Below are 19,447 nucleotides of genomic sequence, written 5' to 3' on the forward strand. Positions count from 1 at the left end.
AGATTTCTCTTTTTTTGCAGTGATTTATGGCTTGTTTCACATTTGCTTTTTTTTTTTTTTTTCTGTGAGAGGAGGGGAGGCAGAGACAGACTTCCACATGCACCCAACCAGGATCCACCCTGCAAGCCCACTAGGGGGTGATGCTCTGCCCATCTGGGGCTTTGCTCTGTTGCTTCAACTGAGCTCTTAGTGCTGGAGGCAGAAGCCATGGAGCCGTCCTCAGTGCCCGGGGCTCACTTGCTCCAGTTGAGCCATGGCTGCAGGAGGAGAGAGAGAGAGGGGGAGAGAGAGAGGTGAGAAGAGGAGGGGTGGAGAAGCAGATGGGCGTTTCTCATGTGTGCCCTGACCGGGAATCGAACCCTGGACATCCACACTTTGGGCCGACGCTCTACCACTGAGTTAACTGGCCAGGACCCATATTTGCTTTTGAATAATAACTGACATCTATGCCATTTGGTAGATAGCATGGCCATTACTTTCCTTTTCCTGACTTCTTGGATTACTCAGTTTATTCTGGTAATGAAATTTTCTATTTGCTGATCATAGCCATTGCTGTATTTAGCATCTTGATTGTTGGTACTAAACCGAGGAACCCTTCACCTCTATATCTCTTCCATTTCAACAAGTTTTTGGGTGCTGACACTGTGCTGTTAAACATGTAGTTGAGAATAGAGAAAGTGTTAATGTATGATTCTTCCCTACAAAAAGGTAATTTGAATTGTGTGGTACTTGCAGCAGAAGATCAAATACAGAATGATAAGGATTTTTATATAGGGATATGAAAAATTTTATAGAGTAAAATGATTTTTTAGAAGGATGAGTTGGAATATTCCGTGAGCACGAGTTTTAGAAATTTAGTATTAGCAAGTAGGGTTGTTGATTTACATAGTAGAGAACTTTATCCAGTACCTCCTGTGGGCCACAATTTGGGGACTTGTGGACACACGAAGCAGCATGATGTCTTCCCAGAAGTTGTGTGGAATCTTTAGGTGAATTGAAGAAAATCATCATTTTAGTTACTGCCTTTCTGTCCATAAACATGGACTATCTCTTCATTTCTTTTTTCCAAGTCTTCTTAAATGGCTTTTTACAGAGTTTTACAATTTTCTATGCTCAGGTCTTATCCATATTTTGTTAGATATTCTGAGTATTTGTTGATATTATAATTGGTATCTTGAAAAAATAAAAATTTTCTACCTTGATTATTTTCAGTATATAGTTTTGTGGTTAACTTTTATATGTTGGTTTCTTTGATAAATTCTATTTTTTTTTAACACTGTAGATTTTTATACCTGCAAATAACTGTAGTTGTAGCTCTTTCTTTGTAATGTTTTCTGTGTTGCATTTGCTCAGTCCTTTAATGTGGTATTGTCTAGATAGAAGATAAAAAATATTGACATTTTTATCTTGTTTCTGATTTTAAAAGGATTGTTTCTAATGTTTTCATATTTAGGAGTTTTTAAACTCTGGCTTCTCAGATGCAGTTGTATCTGAGAGGACTGTTTTGACTCCTGAGAAGAAAACTTTTTTCCCGGAAGGAAAAAAATTAAAAATAACCTAAGCACCTGTTCATGGGGCATTTATTCAGTAGCTCCTGTGGGCCACAAAGATGAGCAAGACAAAAATACCACATTTATGGAGTTCATAGCTTTTATTTGTTATTTTATGACTTTTTTTGTTTGTTTTCCATTATCATGTCAATTAGAAAGTTTTAGTTGGTAAGTATTGCCATGTTTTCTTCCAAGAGAGATTATAACAGTACTAAAAGTGTATGACAGTATTTATATGCTATGCACTCCTTTAACCCTTTGAATAGTGAGTTTTGTGTTAGCCCTTTGAGGACGTACATGAACGTTCGTACTACTCAAAGGATTAGTCTAAATCGGGGTCCCCAAACTTTTTACACAGGGGGCCAGTTCACTGTCCCTCAGACCGTTGGAGGGCCGGACTATAAAAAAAACTATGAACAAATTCCTATGCACACTGCACATATCTTATTTTAAAGTAAAAAAACAAAACGGGAACAAATACAATATTTAAAATAAAGAACAAGTAAATTTAAATCAACAAACTGACCAATATTTCAATGGGAACTATGCTCCTCTCACTGACCACCAATGAAAGAGGTGCCCTTCCAGAAGTGCGGCGGGGCCCGGATAAATGGCCTCAGGGGGCCACAGTTTGGGGACCCCTGATCTAAATGAACTTTTAAATCTATGTCAGTCCACAAAGAGGCTGATGTTATACTGGTTTTAATTTGCATCTCTTTATCAGTGAAAATGAGCATCTTTCTGGCTATTAATGTTTATTTTTCTACATGGTTACAATTGGTTTAGCTAATTAAAAAAATTGTTATTTTTGTTGAAAGAGCATTGCTTTTATATTAAGGGTTGAATTGACATTTTTACAGCAAGTAAGTACAGGTATTTATTTTCTTTCATTCAAGATACCTTTTGTTTCTGTCAGTAGAGTTTAACCTTGTCTTCTTGTAAGTCCTGCACATTTCTAGTTCATTTTATGCCTAAATAGTTTTTTAAGTCCTAATAATGTAAGTGGGCTTTTTAAAAAATTCATTGCCCCATCCCCCCTTTTGTTGGTTAAATGAAGTTTTCTTGAGCCTTCTCTCCTCATCCAGAGCAATAATTTAGATATTAACTAGTGGTTTTTTTGTTTTGTTTTTTGTGACAGAGACAGAGAGAAGGACAGATAGGGACAGACAGACAGGAAGAGAGAGAGAGATGAGAAGCATCAGTTCTTCGTTGCGGCACCTTAGTTGTTCATTGATTGCTTTCTCAGATGTGCCTGATGGGGGGAGGGGGACTACAGCAGATGAAGTAACCCCTTCCTTGCTCAAGCCAGGGACCTTGGGCTCAAGCTGGTGAGCCTTTCTCAAACCAGATGAACCCACTCTCAAGCTGGTGATTTTGGGGTTTTGAACTTGGGTCCTCCACATCCCAGTCCGATGCTCTATCCCAGGGGTCGGAAACCTATGGCTCGTGAGCCAGATGTGGCTCTTTTGATGGCTGCATCTGGCTCGCAGACAAATTTTTAATAAAAATAATAATGTTAAAAATATAAAACATTCTCATGTATTACAATCCATTCATTTCCTACCGCTCATGTTCATGGTTGCAGATGGCTGGAGCCAATCACAGCTGTCCTCCGGGACAACACCAAATTTTTATTGGATAATATGTAACATACACAGGTCACTGTATGGCTCTCACGGAATTATATTTTAAAATATGTGACATTCATGGCTATCTCAGCCAAAAAGGTTCCCAACCCCTGCTCTATCCACTGCACCACCGCCTGGTCAGGCTAGTTTTTGTTGAGCTTTAATTCATATATTATGAAATACATTCTTTTAAAGTGTACAATTCAGTGGTTTCACTATATTTATAAGACTGTGTAACCATCATCATTATCTAATTCTATAATTACTCATCACCCCCAAAAGAAACTTCATACCTATTAGTAGTTACTCCCCAATGTCCCTCCTCCCTAGTCCCTGGAAACCACTAACCTACTTTATGTCTTTGTGAATTTGTCTTTTCTGGACATTTCATGTAAATGGAATCAAACAATATGTGACTGTTTTGAGTCTGGCTTCTTTCACTTGTTTTGAATGTTTATCCATGTAGCATATATCAGTATCTTCCTTTTTACAGTTGAGTATATTTTCCTTTTTTTTTTTTTTAAAGGATTTTATTTATTGATTTTACAGAGAGAGGGTTTATATGGTAAATTAGTTCTTAAAAATCACAAATTTTTCCTTTGAATATTGCTTCTTCAATATTTATTTTTTTTGGAAATTTGCCTTCTGAGTCTACCGTTTGTGTCTCTTACTCTTTCATATTTTCCAAGTTTTATTTCTAATTTATTTTCTCAGCTCCTTCTCTGCTTTACTTTTTTTCTCTTTCATTGTGTCTACTTTGCTTTTTAATTCATCCATTGAGTTTTTTCCCTTTAATTTTAATGATTATATTTTCACTCTAGAATCTAGTTTATTCTGTTTAAGAGGAACAAATGTTTTTTTGTGTGTGTGATATTTATCAATTCTCTTATGTCCTTAATTTTTTTAGTTGTAATTATTTGCTCTTATTTAAAGAGTTCTGTTATCTGGTATTTATTGTTCTCAAGGTGCTAATTCTCAAATATATTGTGCATACTGATTCTCATTTTGTGGGTTCTTTTAAGTGGGATTATTTTCTAGGGTGAGATCCTATGTGTTATTGGTTATGGAAATGTTCATCACAATAGATGGTGTTTGTCTCATCTTGGTGTTCAGTGCCCTGTAGTTCAAATTTTACGTTGTCTCATTCTGGGATTCCTAGGGGTTTTCTCTCACATCTATGCACGGTGTTTCCATTTCTTTTGATACCACCCCAGCATCTCTTCCTTTCTTCCACCTGTTTTTCACACACAAGGTTGCTTTTTGCCTCTTTGGGCTAATAGGTTGCAATTTTTTTGCCTTAGATTCACTGATGTGCAGCTTTTCAAGACTCCTGGCTTTACACTAGAATTTGGGTTCCATTCTCCATATTTCATGGGCTGAAGGCCATGCTTCATGTGCCCACGTGGGCATTACAGCCTCAAGTTTTAGAGACTATATGTTGCTTAGGTTGTGATTTTTCAAACTTCCTACAATATAACCTCTTAATTCCAAATTCTGCCTTAGTTTTAAGCTCTTAGAGGTTTTTGTTGTTTTATCTCAGCTATGTTTTAAAATTTGGGTATTGTATTTTATCTTGTAGTTTTAAGTATCTGTAACATTGGTGGGGGCTGAGGGTTAGGGTGCCCCTGTTAGCTTAGTCCCTCGTTTTCCAGAAACCGTATTGCCCTGAGTAGTTGGTTGATTTAGGAAAGCCATTCACTTGGGATATACAGGGTGGGGCAAAGGTAGGTTTACAGTTGTTCACCTGGAAAATAATACAATAATTAATAATAATACAAGAATAAACTAATAACTATAAACCTACTTTTGTCACACCTTGTATTAGTATTGTGTTTACTATAATGAATTATCCGCCCCCCCCCCCCTTATTTTCCGAAGGTAGAAGTGGGGAAGCAGACAGATTCCTGCATGCACCCAACCAGGATCCTCCTAGCATGCCCACCAGGGGGCAATGCTCTGCCCATCTGGGGCGTTCCTCTGCTGCAACTGGAGCCATTCTAGCACCTGACTCAGAGGCCATGGAACTGTCCTCAGTGCCCAGGCCAACTTTGTTCCCATGCAGCCTTGGCTGTGGGAGGGAAAGAGAGAGACAGAGAGAAAGGAGAGGGTGTAGGGTGGAGAAGCAGATTGGCTCTTTTCCTGTGTGCCCTGACTAGGAATTGAACCTGGGATTTCCATACGCCGGGCTGATGCTCTACCACTGAGCCAACCGGCCATGGCCAAATTGTGTCATTTAAAACTCTTTTTTATTGGTTTTCTTGGATTTTTCAGGTGTAGAAAAATCATGTCATCCCAAAATACTGACATTTTTGCCTCCATAAATTACTTGAAATTTTTAAATTCTCTTTTATTTTGTTAATCACTCTGATTAATTTCTACAGTATTTTTGTATTGTTCCTCACTTTTATTTGAATTGTGAATGCTTTTTAGAACAATTCTTTTATTATTTTATTTTATTTTATTTGTATTTTTTCTGAAGTTGGAAACGGGAAGGCAGTCAGACAGACTCCCGCATGCGCCCAACCAGGATCCACCTGGCATGCCCATCTGAGGCGATGCTCTGCTGCAACCAGAGCCATTCTAGCGCCCGAGGCAGAGGCCATAGAGCCATCCTCAGCGCCTGGGGCCAACTTTGCTCCAATGGAGCCTTGGCTGCGAGAGGGGAAGAGAGAGACAGAGAGGAAGGAGAGGGGGAGGGGTGGAGAAGCAGATGGGTGCTTCTTCTGTGTGCCCTGGTCGGGAATCGAACCCGGACTCCTGCACGCCAGGCCGACAATCTACCACTGAGCCAACCGGCCAGGGCGAGAACAATTCTATTGGATGTTCTAAAACAATTTTATCATACATGACTTAAATATTTCAATTTTCATATTCACCTACTAAGAAATCATAGTGCAGTTACTGTATAATGTAACCAAAATGTTATTTAAAAGTGTACTGAATATCTCTCTCCAAGGAGATATGTGCATATTTTACTCACTTCTTTAACATGTTTGTAAAATATCTGGTGGCACAGAACTGTGCTTTTTGTGACTAGATTTAATGTTTCTATAATTTAATGGTTAATGTTATTTCTAGCTTCCTATACAGTTTAAATTTCTTATTACCCTTTTGGATGGTGATACTTATACTATTTTACATGTTTTGCTTTGAATATATTTAACTCCTGTCAGCCTCAGCTCAAATGTATGAACTCAGATTTTAGTGTTCTAATATTTTTGTATTAGAATAGCTACAAAATTAAAATTCTTGTGTGAAAGCTTGTTTCAACTTGCAAATTCTAGTATACATGAATTTCCTTCCTGGCTGACCTGTGATTGATTGTTTTGGTAATCTTTTTCTATGTGTTTGGTTTTAGAAATTTACTGTTGTCTCACTTAACACACCTACTTTGATGTCAGAATCTCATTTTACTCCATGCTACACGCGCTCCCCGCATATAGCTCAGGTTGTCCCATTCTCTGAGTATAAGACCTAGGAATTGACTCACTCTTGCATATTATTAGCCAAGAGCATAGGCTTTGGAATCAAATAAGCAAAAGTATGAATCTTAATTCTTTTGTTTAATCAACTATATTTGTCCTTACAGTAAGTTTAAATATATTTTTAAATTTCCTCCTCTGTGAGGTGAATGTGATATAGCTACCTCACAGGGTTGTTGTGAGGACTAAATAGACTAATATATGTGAAGCACTTTTTTTTATTAGTGCCCAACACATAGAAAGAATTGGTAGCTGAATTTGTTGCTGTTATTTAATTTAAAAGCAATAAATTTATTCATCTTTGGTGACTTGGCCCATTTTATCTTGGAAAGGCTTAGAGACTAGTTTTAGGAAAGCTATCTGAATGCATTTCATATTAAGTGGGGAATAATCCTTTTATTAAAATAGTTTAATAATTTTTCTAATTTTTGCTATATGGATTAACCTGCAATTAAATGATAATATAGATTTAGAAAAGCAGGACTCTGGAATGATTTTATTTTATTGTTTTAATTAGGCTTATCTGTATAGTAGGTTGACTTTCTTATAAGTGTTTTCCTTAAGAGGGTATTTTGATTTTTAAAGTTTCTCTTAGATACATTTAATACCCACTTGAGAATTGCTGTCCTATTTTAATGTCCATGCAGTAGACATTGTGTTATAGTAGTAGGTGTATTCAATTGGGAGTTTGGAGACTTGGGTTTGAGGCCTGATTTTGCTGTTGACTTTGCATGTGTCCTTGGTCAAATAAAACCTCCCTTTGTCTTTGTTCTGGTATGTACTGTGGTGCTTGTAACCTGACCTACCTCACCTACCTACCCAGTAATAGGTGATTTTAGCTGCTCAGAAAATCAGACCAAACAGTTGTGTCAGAAATTGTGCAAAGGGCTATTTCGAGTAAAGAAAAGTGTTATCTCAGTTCTCACCTTATTTTTTGTTCACCTATATCTTTTCAGAAAACAGTGTCGGTGTCTTATGAATTCATAGAAATTAAAATTTATTTTCCTGTTAATCCTATTTTTGTGACCAGAGGCATTTTAGTAATTTTTTTTTTTTAATTTGCACATTACTTCAAAGGTAAAAAGATTTTAATCATTTTCTTAAGTAGCCAGAAAACAGTTTCTGGATAAGCTAATTTTCTTCAGGAAGTATAACTATAGGTCTAGAAACTCTTATCAGTCTCTGATCAGAACTGATCACTTCTATCTTTAGTCAACTCTACCTGGTTTTAATTAAGTTGCACCCATCTGCATTTATGCATGTAATTTGCAGTATATTTATTTATATTTGTTTTTGTAAGTCATTTTATGTCTTCTACATGTGGCCTGGTCTTGTTTTCTCAGCTAGCTTAGCATCTCCTGAGGGGAGCAGATTATCCTTTCCCTGTCTTACAGCAGATTCATTCATAATAGAGATGCTCTGCATAGAACAGTCTCTTACTAGTTGATTTTAAATAAAGCGTTCCCTAGAACATAGTGAGTCCATTGGTCTAATTTTAAAAAGTAGGCATCTCCAGAAAAATTTTGTTGTTCTGGTGTATGCCTACTTTGAGTTAAAGACAAAAGGCATCAAAAGCACAATATACAGCTTGATTTTAAAAATATGGTATTTAGGCTGCCATGTGTTTCAACTAAGACTTAATATTTTGCTTTTTCAAACCATTTCGTTAATTGTATTTGGCCAAAAGAAATATAATAAATCTCATCCTTTTTTATTAAAACAATTTTTAATATTGTAATATTTTAGAGTAATGTGGTATTTTTATTATTAATAGCCATAGTCTTACATGATTCTTAAAAAATGAATTATGCCTTCTAGAAAAGCTTCCTTTTATAAGGAAATTTTATAAATAACTTTATAAAGTATCCCAGTTTATTTCTCATTTTTTCATTAAATTAATATTAAATTATTGGTGAGTCTTACTATTGAAGTTTCTCATGTAAACCTTGATATGGAGGAGACTACTGCAACAAATTCCCTAATTTATTTATAAATGGCTATATTTGAAAACAAACTTCTTTACATTGGCTTTAATCAGAGCTTTCTCTAATCAAAACAAGATAAAATTACTTTATCTTTGCACTTAAAGAATTTGCTAAACATGATGTTTCTTCCAAATGAATATGTGCATTTTAGTGTATACTCTTTCTTTCCCTCTAAAACCAATTTTTCCTAAGAAATGTTTTTATGTCTTCTTCAGGAATGTCATTGTCTGCTGGGTCTTCCCCTCTCCATTCCCCCAAGATCACTCCGCATACTTCTCCTGCTCCCAGAAGAAGAAGTCACACTCCAAATCCAGCAAATTACATGGTGCCTTCTAGTGCCTCCACACCTGTTAATAATCCTATTTCTCAGACTCCGCCTTCTGGTCAGGTGATTCAAAAGGAGACTGTCGGTGGGACAACATACTTCTATACAGACACAACTCCAGCTCCTTTGACTGGAATGGTACGTCCGTGTTAAAGGGAAGTGAGCGTACCGTTAGAATAAGTTCCTTCTAATGATGAGGGTTATAAGGAGGTTTCCCGTTTTGCATCATTTTGATGTGAAGGAGTAGTTAATTTTTTGAATTAGATGGTAATTTTGATCTGTTTTCAAAGTGATCTGTTTTTGCATTAATAAGAACTCTGGTTTTGGACAAATCTGGTTTTAATCAGAAATTAGATTATATTTAAGCTCTAGTTTAGTACTTTATGCATGTTTTGCTTATGGGGTTACCTAGTATTTGTGCTAGCTGGAGTTGATGTTGGCTGATATTTGTTTATAGGTAATTTTACGTATAGTAAGAAGTTAGAGAAAGATTAGTTGTTTTTTTTAAATCACTGCTTACTGAAATCAAACTAATAATAAACTCTTTTCTTAGGTGAGGCCATGATTTAATAGCTAGACCTCTGGATAGTGGAGGACACAGTGAAAAGAAACCTTCAGTATAGGTCATTGGTTGTTCAGGGTGGGGGCGGGACTTAGGGAGCTCTGATTATGAATGAGCAAAGAGCTCTCAAAGGAGGCTCAGGAGGAGGAGTTGGGGGTAGGGGAAGCATTGCAATAGTCTGTACCTTTTTAGCTTCATTATTTTGTCTCTGTTAAAAAATTATTTTTAACTATAGAAAAATAAGTAGCAGATGAATAAAAAAGCCAAATTTCATTAAACTGAAAGCTGATCTTAAATCATAGAGATTTGGCATGTTCCTAGATAAGAAGCTTAGATAAAAAGTATAGTTGGATTTTAGTAGGCAGGCAGATTTTGATCCACATGTTAAAATAATACTTAATTTTAAGTTTCATATTTTATTGAAAGGCAATTTAAGTAGAAAGACAACAAACAGATTGTTTTTGTTACTTATTTTTAAGAGTCCCAGTTCTGCCATTGTTTTGTGACTCTTGAATCTTAGTACCTCCGAGATCATTTCCCCAGTTGTACATTGGGGTGATACCTAAATCGTCTTATGAGAAATAAATATGAAGATATTTATTGAAGTACTTATAAGTCATGTGAAATGCATTTTAAAAATAATGAAGTAGCTAATAGTTTTTTATTTTGTTTTGTTTTTGGTCAGAGATCTTTCAAAAATTATCACAGAACAGCTTGCCGAACAGAAGGTCAAATAATTGAGGTAGAGTAGAGACTTTCCTTGGTTGTTTCAAGTAAGAATTCCATCATGTTTTACCTTTATGGGGGTTTATTATATTTTATAATTATTTACATTTTTAATATTTTTTATTTTATCATATTTGTAGAAAGCAGAGATTTAATTTATAAAGAGGTTCTTTTGTCACAAAACTGTTTCAGCTATTTTTGTAGAGTTTATATATGGCACATTTTTTATGGTTTTACCCTTCAGACCACTCTTAAAAAATATACTCATGGTAACCTGAGGTAGTTAAGCCAAACTCTGCTATCTGATGTAAGGAAATCAGGACAAGAAAAAAAAGGCATTATTCTCCCTGTAGATATAGGTTAAAGGAAACCTTATATAAATATTGCAAAGTCACTTCCTGGTTGAGATCCAGGACAGAACAATTAATTACCTGAGAGAAAGAGAAATTGGCTGAATTAATTTTCAGAAGAGAAGAAATGTTTGTTTCAGCTTTTAAAATGAAAGAATAAAACAAAAGTAAAGATATTTTTTAATGTACTTTGATTTTGTATCAGGGACCATTGAAGGGAAGGAGAAGCAGAGGAAAAAAGAAAGCAGGGTGGTGTAGAGAGTCCCAACTGAATGAATCAAAGAGGGGAAGCTGGAAGCAGATTTAGTTAATTTGTTTTAGTTTGCTCTAACATAAATACATATTGTTTCACACACACACACCCCCCTTCACTTAAGCTATTGACCCAGAGTACATGATTCTCTGTACTGTTGCAGTTGAATATTTAGGTAACACTTTGTTTAGATTAATCACAAAAAAACTTTAAGAGGGCGTATCTTTGGGTGGCCAGGGTAGTGTTCCTTCATTTCAGACCATGCCCCAACACCTTTAATATCTGCTTTCTTCCTCCCTTCCAGTTGCTTTTAAAAATAACTTACAAAATGTTTGTGTGACATTTTATCCAAAAAGCTCCTTTGCCTCTCATTGGAGCTTCAATTTTACTGTGTATGAAATGTTTTCTTATTAGATTTTCAAATTGATTTTTAAATATAAGGTTACTTTTAAAATGAATTCAGAAAGTGTACTGATTGATGTTATTTTCTGAAATGTTTAATTTGCTATCATTTAAAGATTTAAAATGTATCAGTTTATCATAATCATGTAAAGATGAAAACTTCCATCAAAACAATGATAAAGCTTAGTAATTGAGAAAAAGTGATTGTTATATTTTCTCCTTTCCTACCTTTTTAGGTATTTCCAAACTATCATATTTATCCTCCAACTGCACCCCATGTTGCTTATATGCAACCAAAAGCAAATGCACCTTCATTTTTCATGGCCGATGAGCTTCGACAGGTATGCATTGAGTTTCTGGTAGGGATGCCTAATGTCTACTGTGCTCTTAGCAGAGTACGGGAGAAACATCAGAGCTCTTTTCAAATCACATTATTTAATCAAATATGGTGTCCTAAAGCAAGTAGATAGAATTTAGAATTTATGAGTTCTAAGTGATATTTAAGGAATGCTGTTTTTCAAGAAAATTATAAGTAATTATATGTCTAGATACAAAACATAGAATAACTATTTAAATGGGCCACCTTTCTGCATGTCATATTCTGTGCATTGAAAGATCTCTTTAAAGTAAAGAAATAAATTATTTAAATAGTTTCTAACCTTCCAACAGCTTTTTGCTGATACCTACGGGTTCAGGGTAGAAGGTTGACCCAGAAATAAACCTCATTTTAAGGGAGCTCAGTATTTTCTATAAAGTAGGTTTTATGAAATATTTTTTGTTAGATATTTTTGCACCTGTATAATGCACCTGTATAGTGTTCATAGAGTGAATTTTTGAGGAGCTTAGTATAGACCTTGAGTTTTTAGCCATATATTTAGTTGTATACCTTGGATTATAGCACAGTTACTGGAACCAAGTCTTAATTAGGGGTAGATACATGCAGGACTGGAATTTGGGCATTATATCATTATTAGAAATGTTATTTCATGATATCAACTTTAAAAAAGTACATCTTCTAAAAACGTTAATACTTATGTTATTTAGTTACAGTAGAAAAATCCAGATTTCAGAAGCTGTGTTTTAGATGTAAACATACTTGTTTTCTTCTTTTAGGAGCTCATTAACAGACATTTAATAACAATGGCTCAGATTGATCATGCAGATATGCCAGGTAAAATTCAAGTTGATTTATTCTTCCCTTTAAAGGATATTATTATTCTTATGTAGTCCTACATGTTTTTATGTCTTAAGCTAGTTATATTTTATAGCTGTATAAATAGATATATCATATATACAGTTTTGTATCTATTTGTATACAGATATATATACAGTTAAAATAGATATATTTATTTCAGATCTACTTAAGAAGAATTCCAGGATGCCCTGGATAATCTACTTTATTTAAATTAATTCTACATATGACGATATTCTAGTTCATCCAAAAATTGGACAGTTTTAGTATTCATGGTGCTTTGCCTCACTATGCACTAGAATATTACTGTCTTCTGAAACTTGAAGTATAGCTTATTAAGCAGAGGGGAAAGGTAATTGCTATTATTATTTTTGAGACTACAGTGTACCAGGCAGTGTGATAATTAAATGCTTTATTACTGACTGACTTACAGATCTTGTGACATAGATACTAATATTATCATCTCCATTTTACATATGAGGAAAACTGAAGTTGACAGGCAGGTTTAATAACTTGTCTTTAACACCAGCAGCTAGTAGTTGATTGTCTGGGTCAGAATTTAAACCTAGGTTTTTCTAACTGATTCTAAGAGAGCATTAAAATCTCTTTTCCTAGCTTGTTCTATATATAGCAAGATTAAATATGGTATAATTTAACAAAACCTTATAAATAACATAGTAGGAATACATTTGCAACAGACAATCTTAAAACACCTGGTTGTTATCAAGGACTCAGCCTTGTCTACCCTGTGTCTTCTTGACGGCAAAAAATTAAAAGGAGGTCCTGGCCAGGTGGCTCAGTGGAAAGAATGTCGACCCAGCATGCTAAGGTCGTGGGTTCAATACTGGTCAAGGGCACAGATGAGAAGCAACCAAGCAACCAGTGAATGCACTAAATGGAACAGCTAAGTGAAACAATGAGTTGATGCTTCTGTCTGTCTGTCTCTCTCCTCTCCTTCTCCCCCTCTGTCTTTTCCTCTCTCCCTCTCTTCCCTCCCTCTCTGTCTCTCTCAAATCAATGGAAAATTTTTTTAATTATATAAAGAAAAGATTTAAAAGGAGTGTGTCTGGCTTTTATATCTTAAGACTGATTTGCCAATATAGATAGTCAGGGAACTTTCCTGTCATAACCTTTGAGGTACTTAGGTTGGGGTTTTCCTTAATTATTTAGCATTGCCTTTGAGGCCCTAATGAGAATAAAAGGAAAATAGATTTATTATTTTAGTCTTGATGACTCCAATCATATATAAATTATATTGCATTAGATGTAATTTGAAATTACAATAGAGCTTAGAAAATATCTGTACATAAAATTAATACATACCATTTGCATTTCTGTAGATCAGTAGCCAATAAGTTTAAAATACAACTAAAAGAGAAGATGCTATTTGCACTGGTTTCAAAATATCAGTACCTAGGAGTAAATACCTCAAAAGATGTGTAAGTTCTTGTTGGATGAGATTTATTAAGTTGTATAAAATAAAACGAATAGAGTATAATACTTTATTTATGAACAGGAATACATAATAATTAAGATTTCAATTTTTCTAAACTGATCTATAGATTCAATATAATACCAAAGTATATTAGCTTTTTAAACTCAGAATAGTTCTGACATCTAATTTGTGTCCTAACAACTTAATTCTCCCACTTCAGATGCTAGCTGAAATGGCTTCCCAGGCTGCCCACACTTCTCTCTGGCCAACCACAAAGTATGGGGCATTTTTACCACCCTCCTCAGGTTTGACAATTCAGAATGACTCACAGAACTTCAGAAAGCACTTTATGTACTCTTACAGTTTTATTGTAAAGGATACAACTCAGGAACAGCCAAGTAGAAGAGATGACTAGGGCAGGGTGTTGGGGAGGGGGCAGTGGAGTAAGGAACTTTCTTGCCCTCTCTGGGTGGCCACCTGCTCAGTAGCTCAGTGTGTTCACCAACTTGTAAGCTCTCTGAATCTCACTGTTTAGGAGTGTTAATGGAAATTTGATTGTGTAGGTATGGTTGATTAAAATTTTGGCTATTGGTGATAACTTAGTCTCCAGCCTCCCTTTCATCTTCCTGGACTTTGAGAGGGAGTGTAGGTCTGAAAATTCCAAGTTTCTAATCAAGTTTGGTCTTTATTTTTTAACTTATATTACAGCATAACAACTTTTCATAGTATATTATAAAACTCATCAAAGATAAAAGGGCCCAGAAACTTTGAAGATTATGATTAGGAATCTGGGTGTACTGGGGAGTAGGAAGCTTGGCTCGAGTCTGTGGTAACTAACAATGTGGAATGGCACTAGTTAGACAAATTGATTAATGGAACAGACTGGGGAGAACCCAGGCCCATTTTGTGATAGAGGTGGCAGTTTAGTGGGGAAAGGAAGGCATTGTGAAAATGGTTGTCTTTATGGTAAAAGATAAAATTGGATCATCTCAAACTACATCCAAAAAACAACTCTGAAAAAACTTAAATGTCTAAAACATTTAAACTCTTCTGGTATCACCCTAATAAAATTCAATTTTAAAAAAACTGTAAAACTCTTACTATAAACTATAAATGACTAGTTTTAGCATTTCAGGAGAGAAAAAGTTTCTGTACAGGAGACAGATATTGTTGACTCAAAGTATTGATAAATTTCACTAAATTAAAATTAAAAACAATCTAAAGGTACCTATAGTAAAGAAAAAAACTTGGAAAATATAGTTAACTGACAAAAAATATAAAAAACACAAATTAGTAAGAGCCTAAACAATCCAATAAAAAAAATGACCGAAGGGTAGGAATAGGCATTTCAAGAAAGTGGAAATTCATATGACTGATAAAGAAAAGATGTTGAACATTATTACTAATCATCAGGGAAACTACAAATAAAATATGATTTTAAAGTCTGATTATATAAAGTGCGAGGATATGGACCCATTGGTTCTTCAGTAAATTGCTGTTGGTAATGTAAATTGGTGAACGTTGCCACTTTGGAAAACTAAAGTTGAGTATCTGTTCCTTAAGATGCAGCTGTCCTGCTCCTAGATATAGGTACACTCCTACACGCTTTCAACCTGAAAATGTATAAAGTATTTATAACATTGCTGCTCACAATAGCAGAAACATTGATCAATCCAAATGCCCATATGAAGGACACGGTGAATTAACTGTGAATTCCACTGTTAGACAGTGAAATGTTATACAGCAGTTAAAATGAAAGTATAGCCTGACCAGGTGGTGGTGCAGTGGATAGAACATTGACCTGGGACGCTGAGGATCCAGGTTTGAAACCTTGAGGTGTCTGGTTTGAGCATGGGCTCATCCAGCTTGAGTGCGGGGTCACTGGCTTGAGTGTGGGACCGTAAACATGACCCCATGGTCACAGGCTTGAGCCCAAAAGTCGCTGACTTGCAGCCCAAGGTTACTGGTTTGAGCAAGGGGTCACTGGCTTGGCTAGAGCTCCCTGGTCAAGGCACATATGAGAAGCAATCAGTGAACAATTAAAGTGCTGCAACTACAAGATGATGCTTCTCATTTCTCTCCCTTCCTGCCTCTCTTTCTTAAAAAAAAAAAAAAAAGTACACTGACATGCAACAATACAGAAGAATCTCTGTAATGTAATATTAAATAAAAAAGGGAGTTGCAAAAGGTCATACACAGCATGATAGCTTTTTATTAAGTCAACTAAAATGTATATAACTTGCATTTATGTAAATACATGTGTATATCATATATATGTATAAACATATACATAAACTTTTGAGGAGTAGGTATAGGTGTAATAAAACTATATAAAAAAGGAAGGACAAGAAAGAGAAGGAAGGCAAAGGTTGGTGGAATCATATTTAGATGTAAATTAAAAGTCAAGGTCTGTGTGTTTGTTGTGTGCCAAGTTTGCAGATGCTTATTATATTATTAAGAATAATTAAATAAAAGCAGGCCATGCATAGACATGAACCAGCAATTTGAATGTCACAAACTAAAGATTATGGTTAATTCAGTTCTGTGTACCTGGGTTTAAACCAGGTTTAAAAAGTGGGATTTTCTATCACTGCTCTAATTCTTGTCTTTTTCATATTTCATGTTTGCTACTAACCTTTGTCTCATGTTGACTCATTAATCTTTGGTCTTGCTATCTTCATTCCATATATCAATCATACTTTCGTGAAATTAGTACTTCTCAACTCTGAAATAGGAAATACCTATAGATCAGTGATTTTCAAACAAGAATGATTTTATCTCTCATGGGTCATTTGTCAATGTCTGGAACATTTTTGGTTGTCACATCTGACAGCAGGGTACGACTGGCTGCTAGTGGGTTGAGTCCAGGCATGCTGCTAAACACCCTGCAGGGCACAGGACAGTACCTGACAACAAAGAAGGATCTGTCAGTATGTCAGTAGTGCTGAGGTTCAGAAACTGCCACACTGAACAGGTGTACCGTAGTGAATCTCAGTATCTTAGGTCCAACCTATCCTATGTATTCTTTGAGGGCAAGTATGGTTGAATAGAGGAAAGAAACTGAAATTTAAAAATATTATTTGGTGGAACTGGACCCCAGACTAAAAACTGAGGTTAAACTAAAGAATGCAGCTTCATCTCTAAACTTCCAAGTTGATTTTCTTTATTTTGATTTTTTTGATACCTGACAACAGTTAAGGTGCCCCTAATCCTTTTATTCATACTTAGTTTTGTGCATTTGTTAGGTTGAGCTGGAAAGGAAGAACAGAACTATAATAGAGTATTCCTATCCATTAGTGGTAACATTTAGTTTTTAAGGTTAATATTAGGCCATATATGATGATTTCAGGGTAGGCTGGGAAATGTAGTATTAAAAGATGACTTCCTGGAAAAAAAGTAAAATCGTGATATACAAGATCTAAAAATGAGCATGTATTAAAGATTTCCTTGAAGTCACAAGAGAGCCAGTCATATTTTATGAGAACCACTGTTATAGAGCAATAATAATGAAATGAGTGTGCATACAGGCTTTTTCAGGGAAGAGAGAAGTCATCTGAACCTCCACCAGCCAGAATAGAATACACATCTGTAGATAATTATTTCGCAGTGCTCAGTTTTCTACAGCTTACAGAGGAGTAAAATAGCTTCTATAGAATCTGAATCAGACCTGGAGGGAGGGGTGTTCTTTAGATAATGCATAGTTTTCTATTGCAGCAGTTTTCCCCTCTGAACTGTTTGGTGTTCAGTATGACTGACAGAGTGAAGGAGTTAGGAGCATAATAAGGTTTTAGTTGAGTGTGTTCCTCATGTACTCTCTCTCACACTGCTTGGCATAGTAAATTTCAAGTCCCTGGTATTGCATGTAAATTTCCCTGATTTAATCCCAGCACACCTCTCAGTTTTATCTCCACTTGGCACCTCCTTGGTACCACCCCAGTCTCCCCCCCACCCCCCATTCTCCCATTATGTGAGATTTCACTGTGCTGGACACTTGGACACATTCATGCCTTGTTTCTTGTTTTATTTACTCCCTCACCATAAAGCACTTTTTTACCATTCATTTTAGCCCACTAATTTATAATAAACATGCCAAGTCAGCTGTACAGTATTTCCTAATGTCCTTGGGAATGATTCCCTTCTCTGTATTTCCATGTGTACTGGTTTTCAAAGCGTGGTCCTTTGACAACCCCCCCTTATCGCCCTCTTCTTTGCCACAGTGTCTTATCATTATCCCCTGGGAATTTGTTAGAATTGTAAATTCTCGGGCCCTACTTTTGACCTACCAAATCAAAAACTCTGGGCATAGGGCAAACTGTTTTTTACAAGATTCTTAAGGGTACTAAATTTTAAGAACCACTTTTTTTTTTTTTTTAATTTTTTCATTTGAGAGAGGGCCAGGGAGAGAGAAAAGCATCAACTCATTCCACTTAGTTCCATTTAGTTGTATACTCATTGATTGCTTCTTGTATGTGCCTTGACCAGGGATCAAACCTGCAACCTTGCACATTGGGACGACACTTTTTATCCACTGAGCCACCCAGCCCACCAGTAGAAGTTGCACTTTTTAAATAGCTATTTTGCCTTTTGCTATATTTTATAAAATATCTTTCTTTAAAAAGTTCTCTTGTTAAGAACTCATATTTCATTAATTATGGATTCACTAAATATGTAGTAGGTACTTAATACATTTTTACTAATTTGAAATGAACTGCTTCCCTTATGAAATAGCTACAAAACAATTTATCATTTGTTTGTGGAAATTACACTGACAATTTAAATAAATAATAAATGGGCAAAAGTTGCAGTTCCATTCACTTCTGTGTATACTTCCTTTACATTGCCTTTATTTCAGTAGAACATGCCATTTGACCTTGGTTTGAAAGTTACATTGAATAGATATTTTTACGCAATGACCAAAATTTCATGTAGGAATTAAGAATACAAGACTCCAGAATCAGAGTCCTGGGTTTGATTCCCTACCCCTTCTCTAGAGGAGTAATCCTTGTTTTTCTTATTTATGAAGTAGGGGATTCTATCTCATGGATTTTTTTTTTTTTTTTTTTTTTTGAGAACAAATAGTTACTGAATTTGAGTATTTAGCAAAGGCAGAGGGATCCTTTTAAACCTGTCCTCTGGAATCAGAGTTTTCTTAACAGGATTTCACCTGGATTTCTTAACAGTAATAGGTAAAAAATTATTAGTTGTGGCCCTGGCCAGTTGGCTCAGTGGAAGAGCGTCAGCCTGGTGTGTGTATGTCCCGGGTTGGATTCCTGGTCAGGGCACACAGGAGAAAACACCCATCTGCTTCTCCACCCCTCCCCCTCTCGCTTCTCTCTCTCTCTTTCTCTCTCTTCTCCTCCCTTCCTGGAGCCATGGCTCAATTGGAGCAAGTTGGCCCCAGATGCTGCAGATGGCTCCATGCCCTCCGCCTCAGGCACTAAAAAATGGCTCCAGTTGCAACAGAGCAAGGGCCCCAGAGGGGCAGAGCATCGCCCCCTAGTGTGTTTGCTGGGTGGATCCTGGTCAGGGCGCATGCAGGAGTCTGTCTCTGCCTCCC

The 19,447-nt window shown here is 35.9% G+C and overlaps 1 protein-coding gene across 7 annotated transcripts in view; it reads left to right on the plus strand.

The window, feature by feature from the left end:
- PAN3 (poly(A) specific ribonuclease subunit PAN3) overlaps positions 1 to 19,447 on the plus strand; it is a 139,805-nt gene that overhangs the window by 92,227 nt on the left and 28,131 nt on the right. For 5 of the 7 annotated variants that reach the window (XM_066369259.1, XM_066369261.1, XM_066369264.1 and 2 more), the window contains 4 exons: positions 8,861 to 9,108; positions 10,218 to 10,274; positions 11,500 to 11,604; positions 12,377 to 12,434. In XM_066369259.1, the coding sequence (XP_066225356.1) occupies positions 8,861 to 9,108; positions 10,218 to 10,274; positions 11,500 to 11,604; positions 12,377 to 12,434 (468 nt within the window). The remainder of the gene's footprint in view (positions 1 to 8,860; positions 9,109 to 10,217; positions 10,275 to 11,499; positions 11,605 to 12,376; positions 12,435 to 19,447) is intronic. The other 2 variants (XM_066369262.1, XM_066369265.1) reach the window with 1 other exon arrangement.

The sequence above is a fragment of the Saccopteryx leptura genome, chromosome 2 (assembly GCF_036850995.1).
Source record: "Saccopteryx leptura isolate mSacLep1 chromosome 2, mSacLep1_pri_phased_curated, whole genome shotgun sequence".
In the NCBI taxonomy this organism is placed as follows: Eukaryota; Metazoa; Chordata; class Mammalia; order Chiroptera; family Emballonuridae; genus Saccopteryx; species Saccopteryx leptura.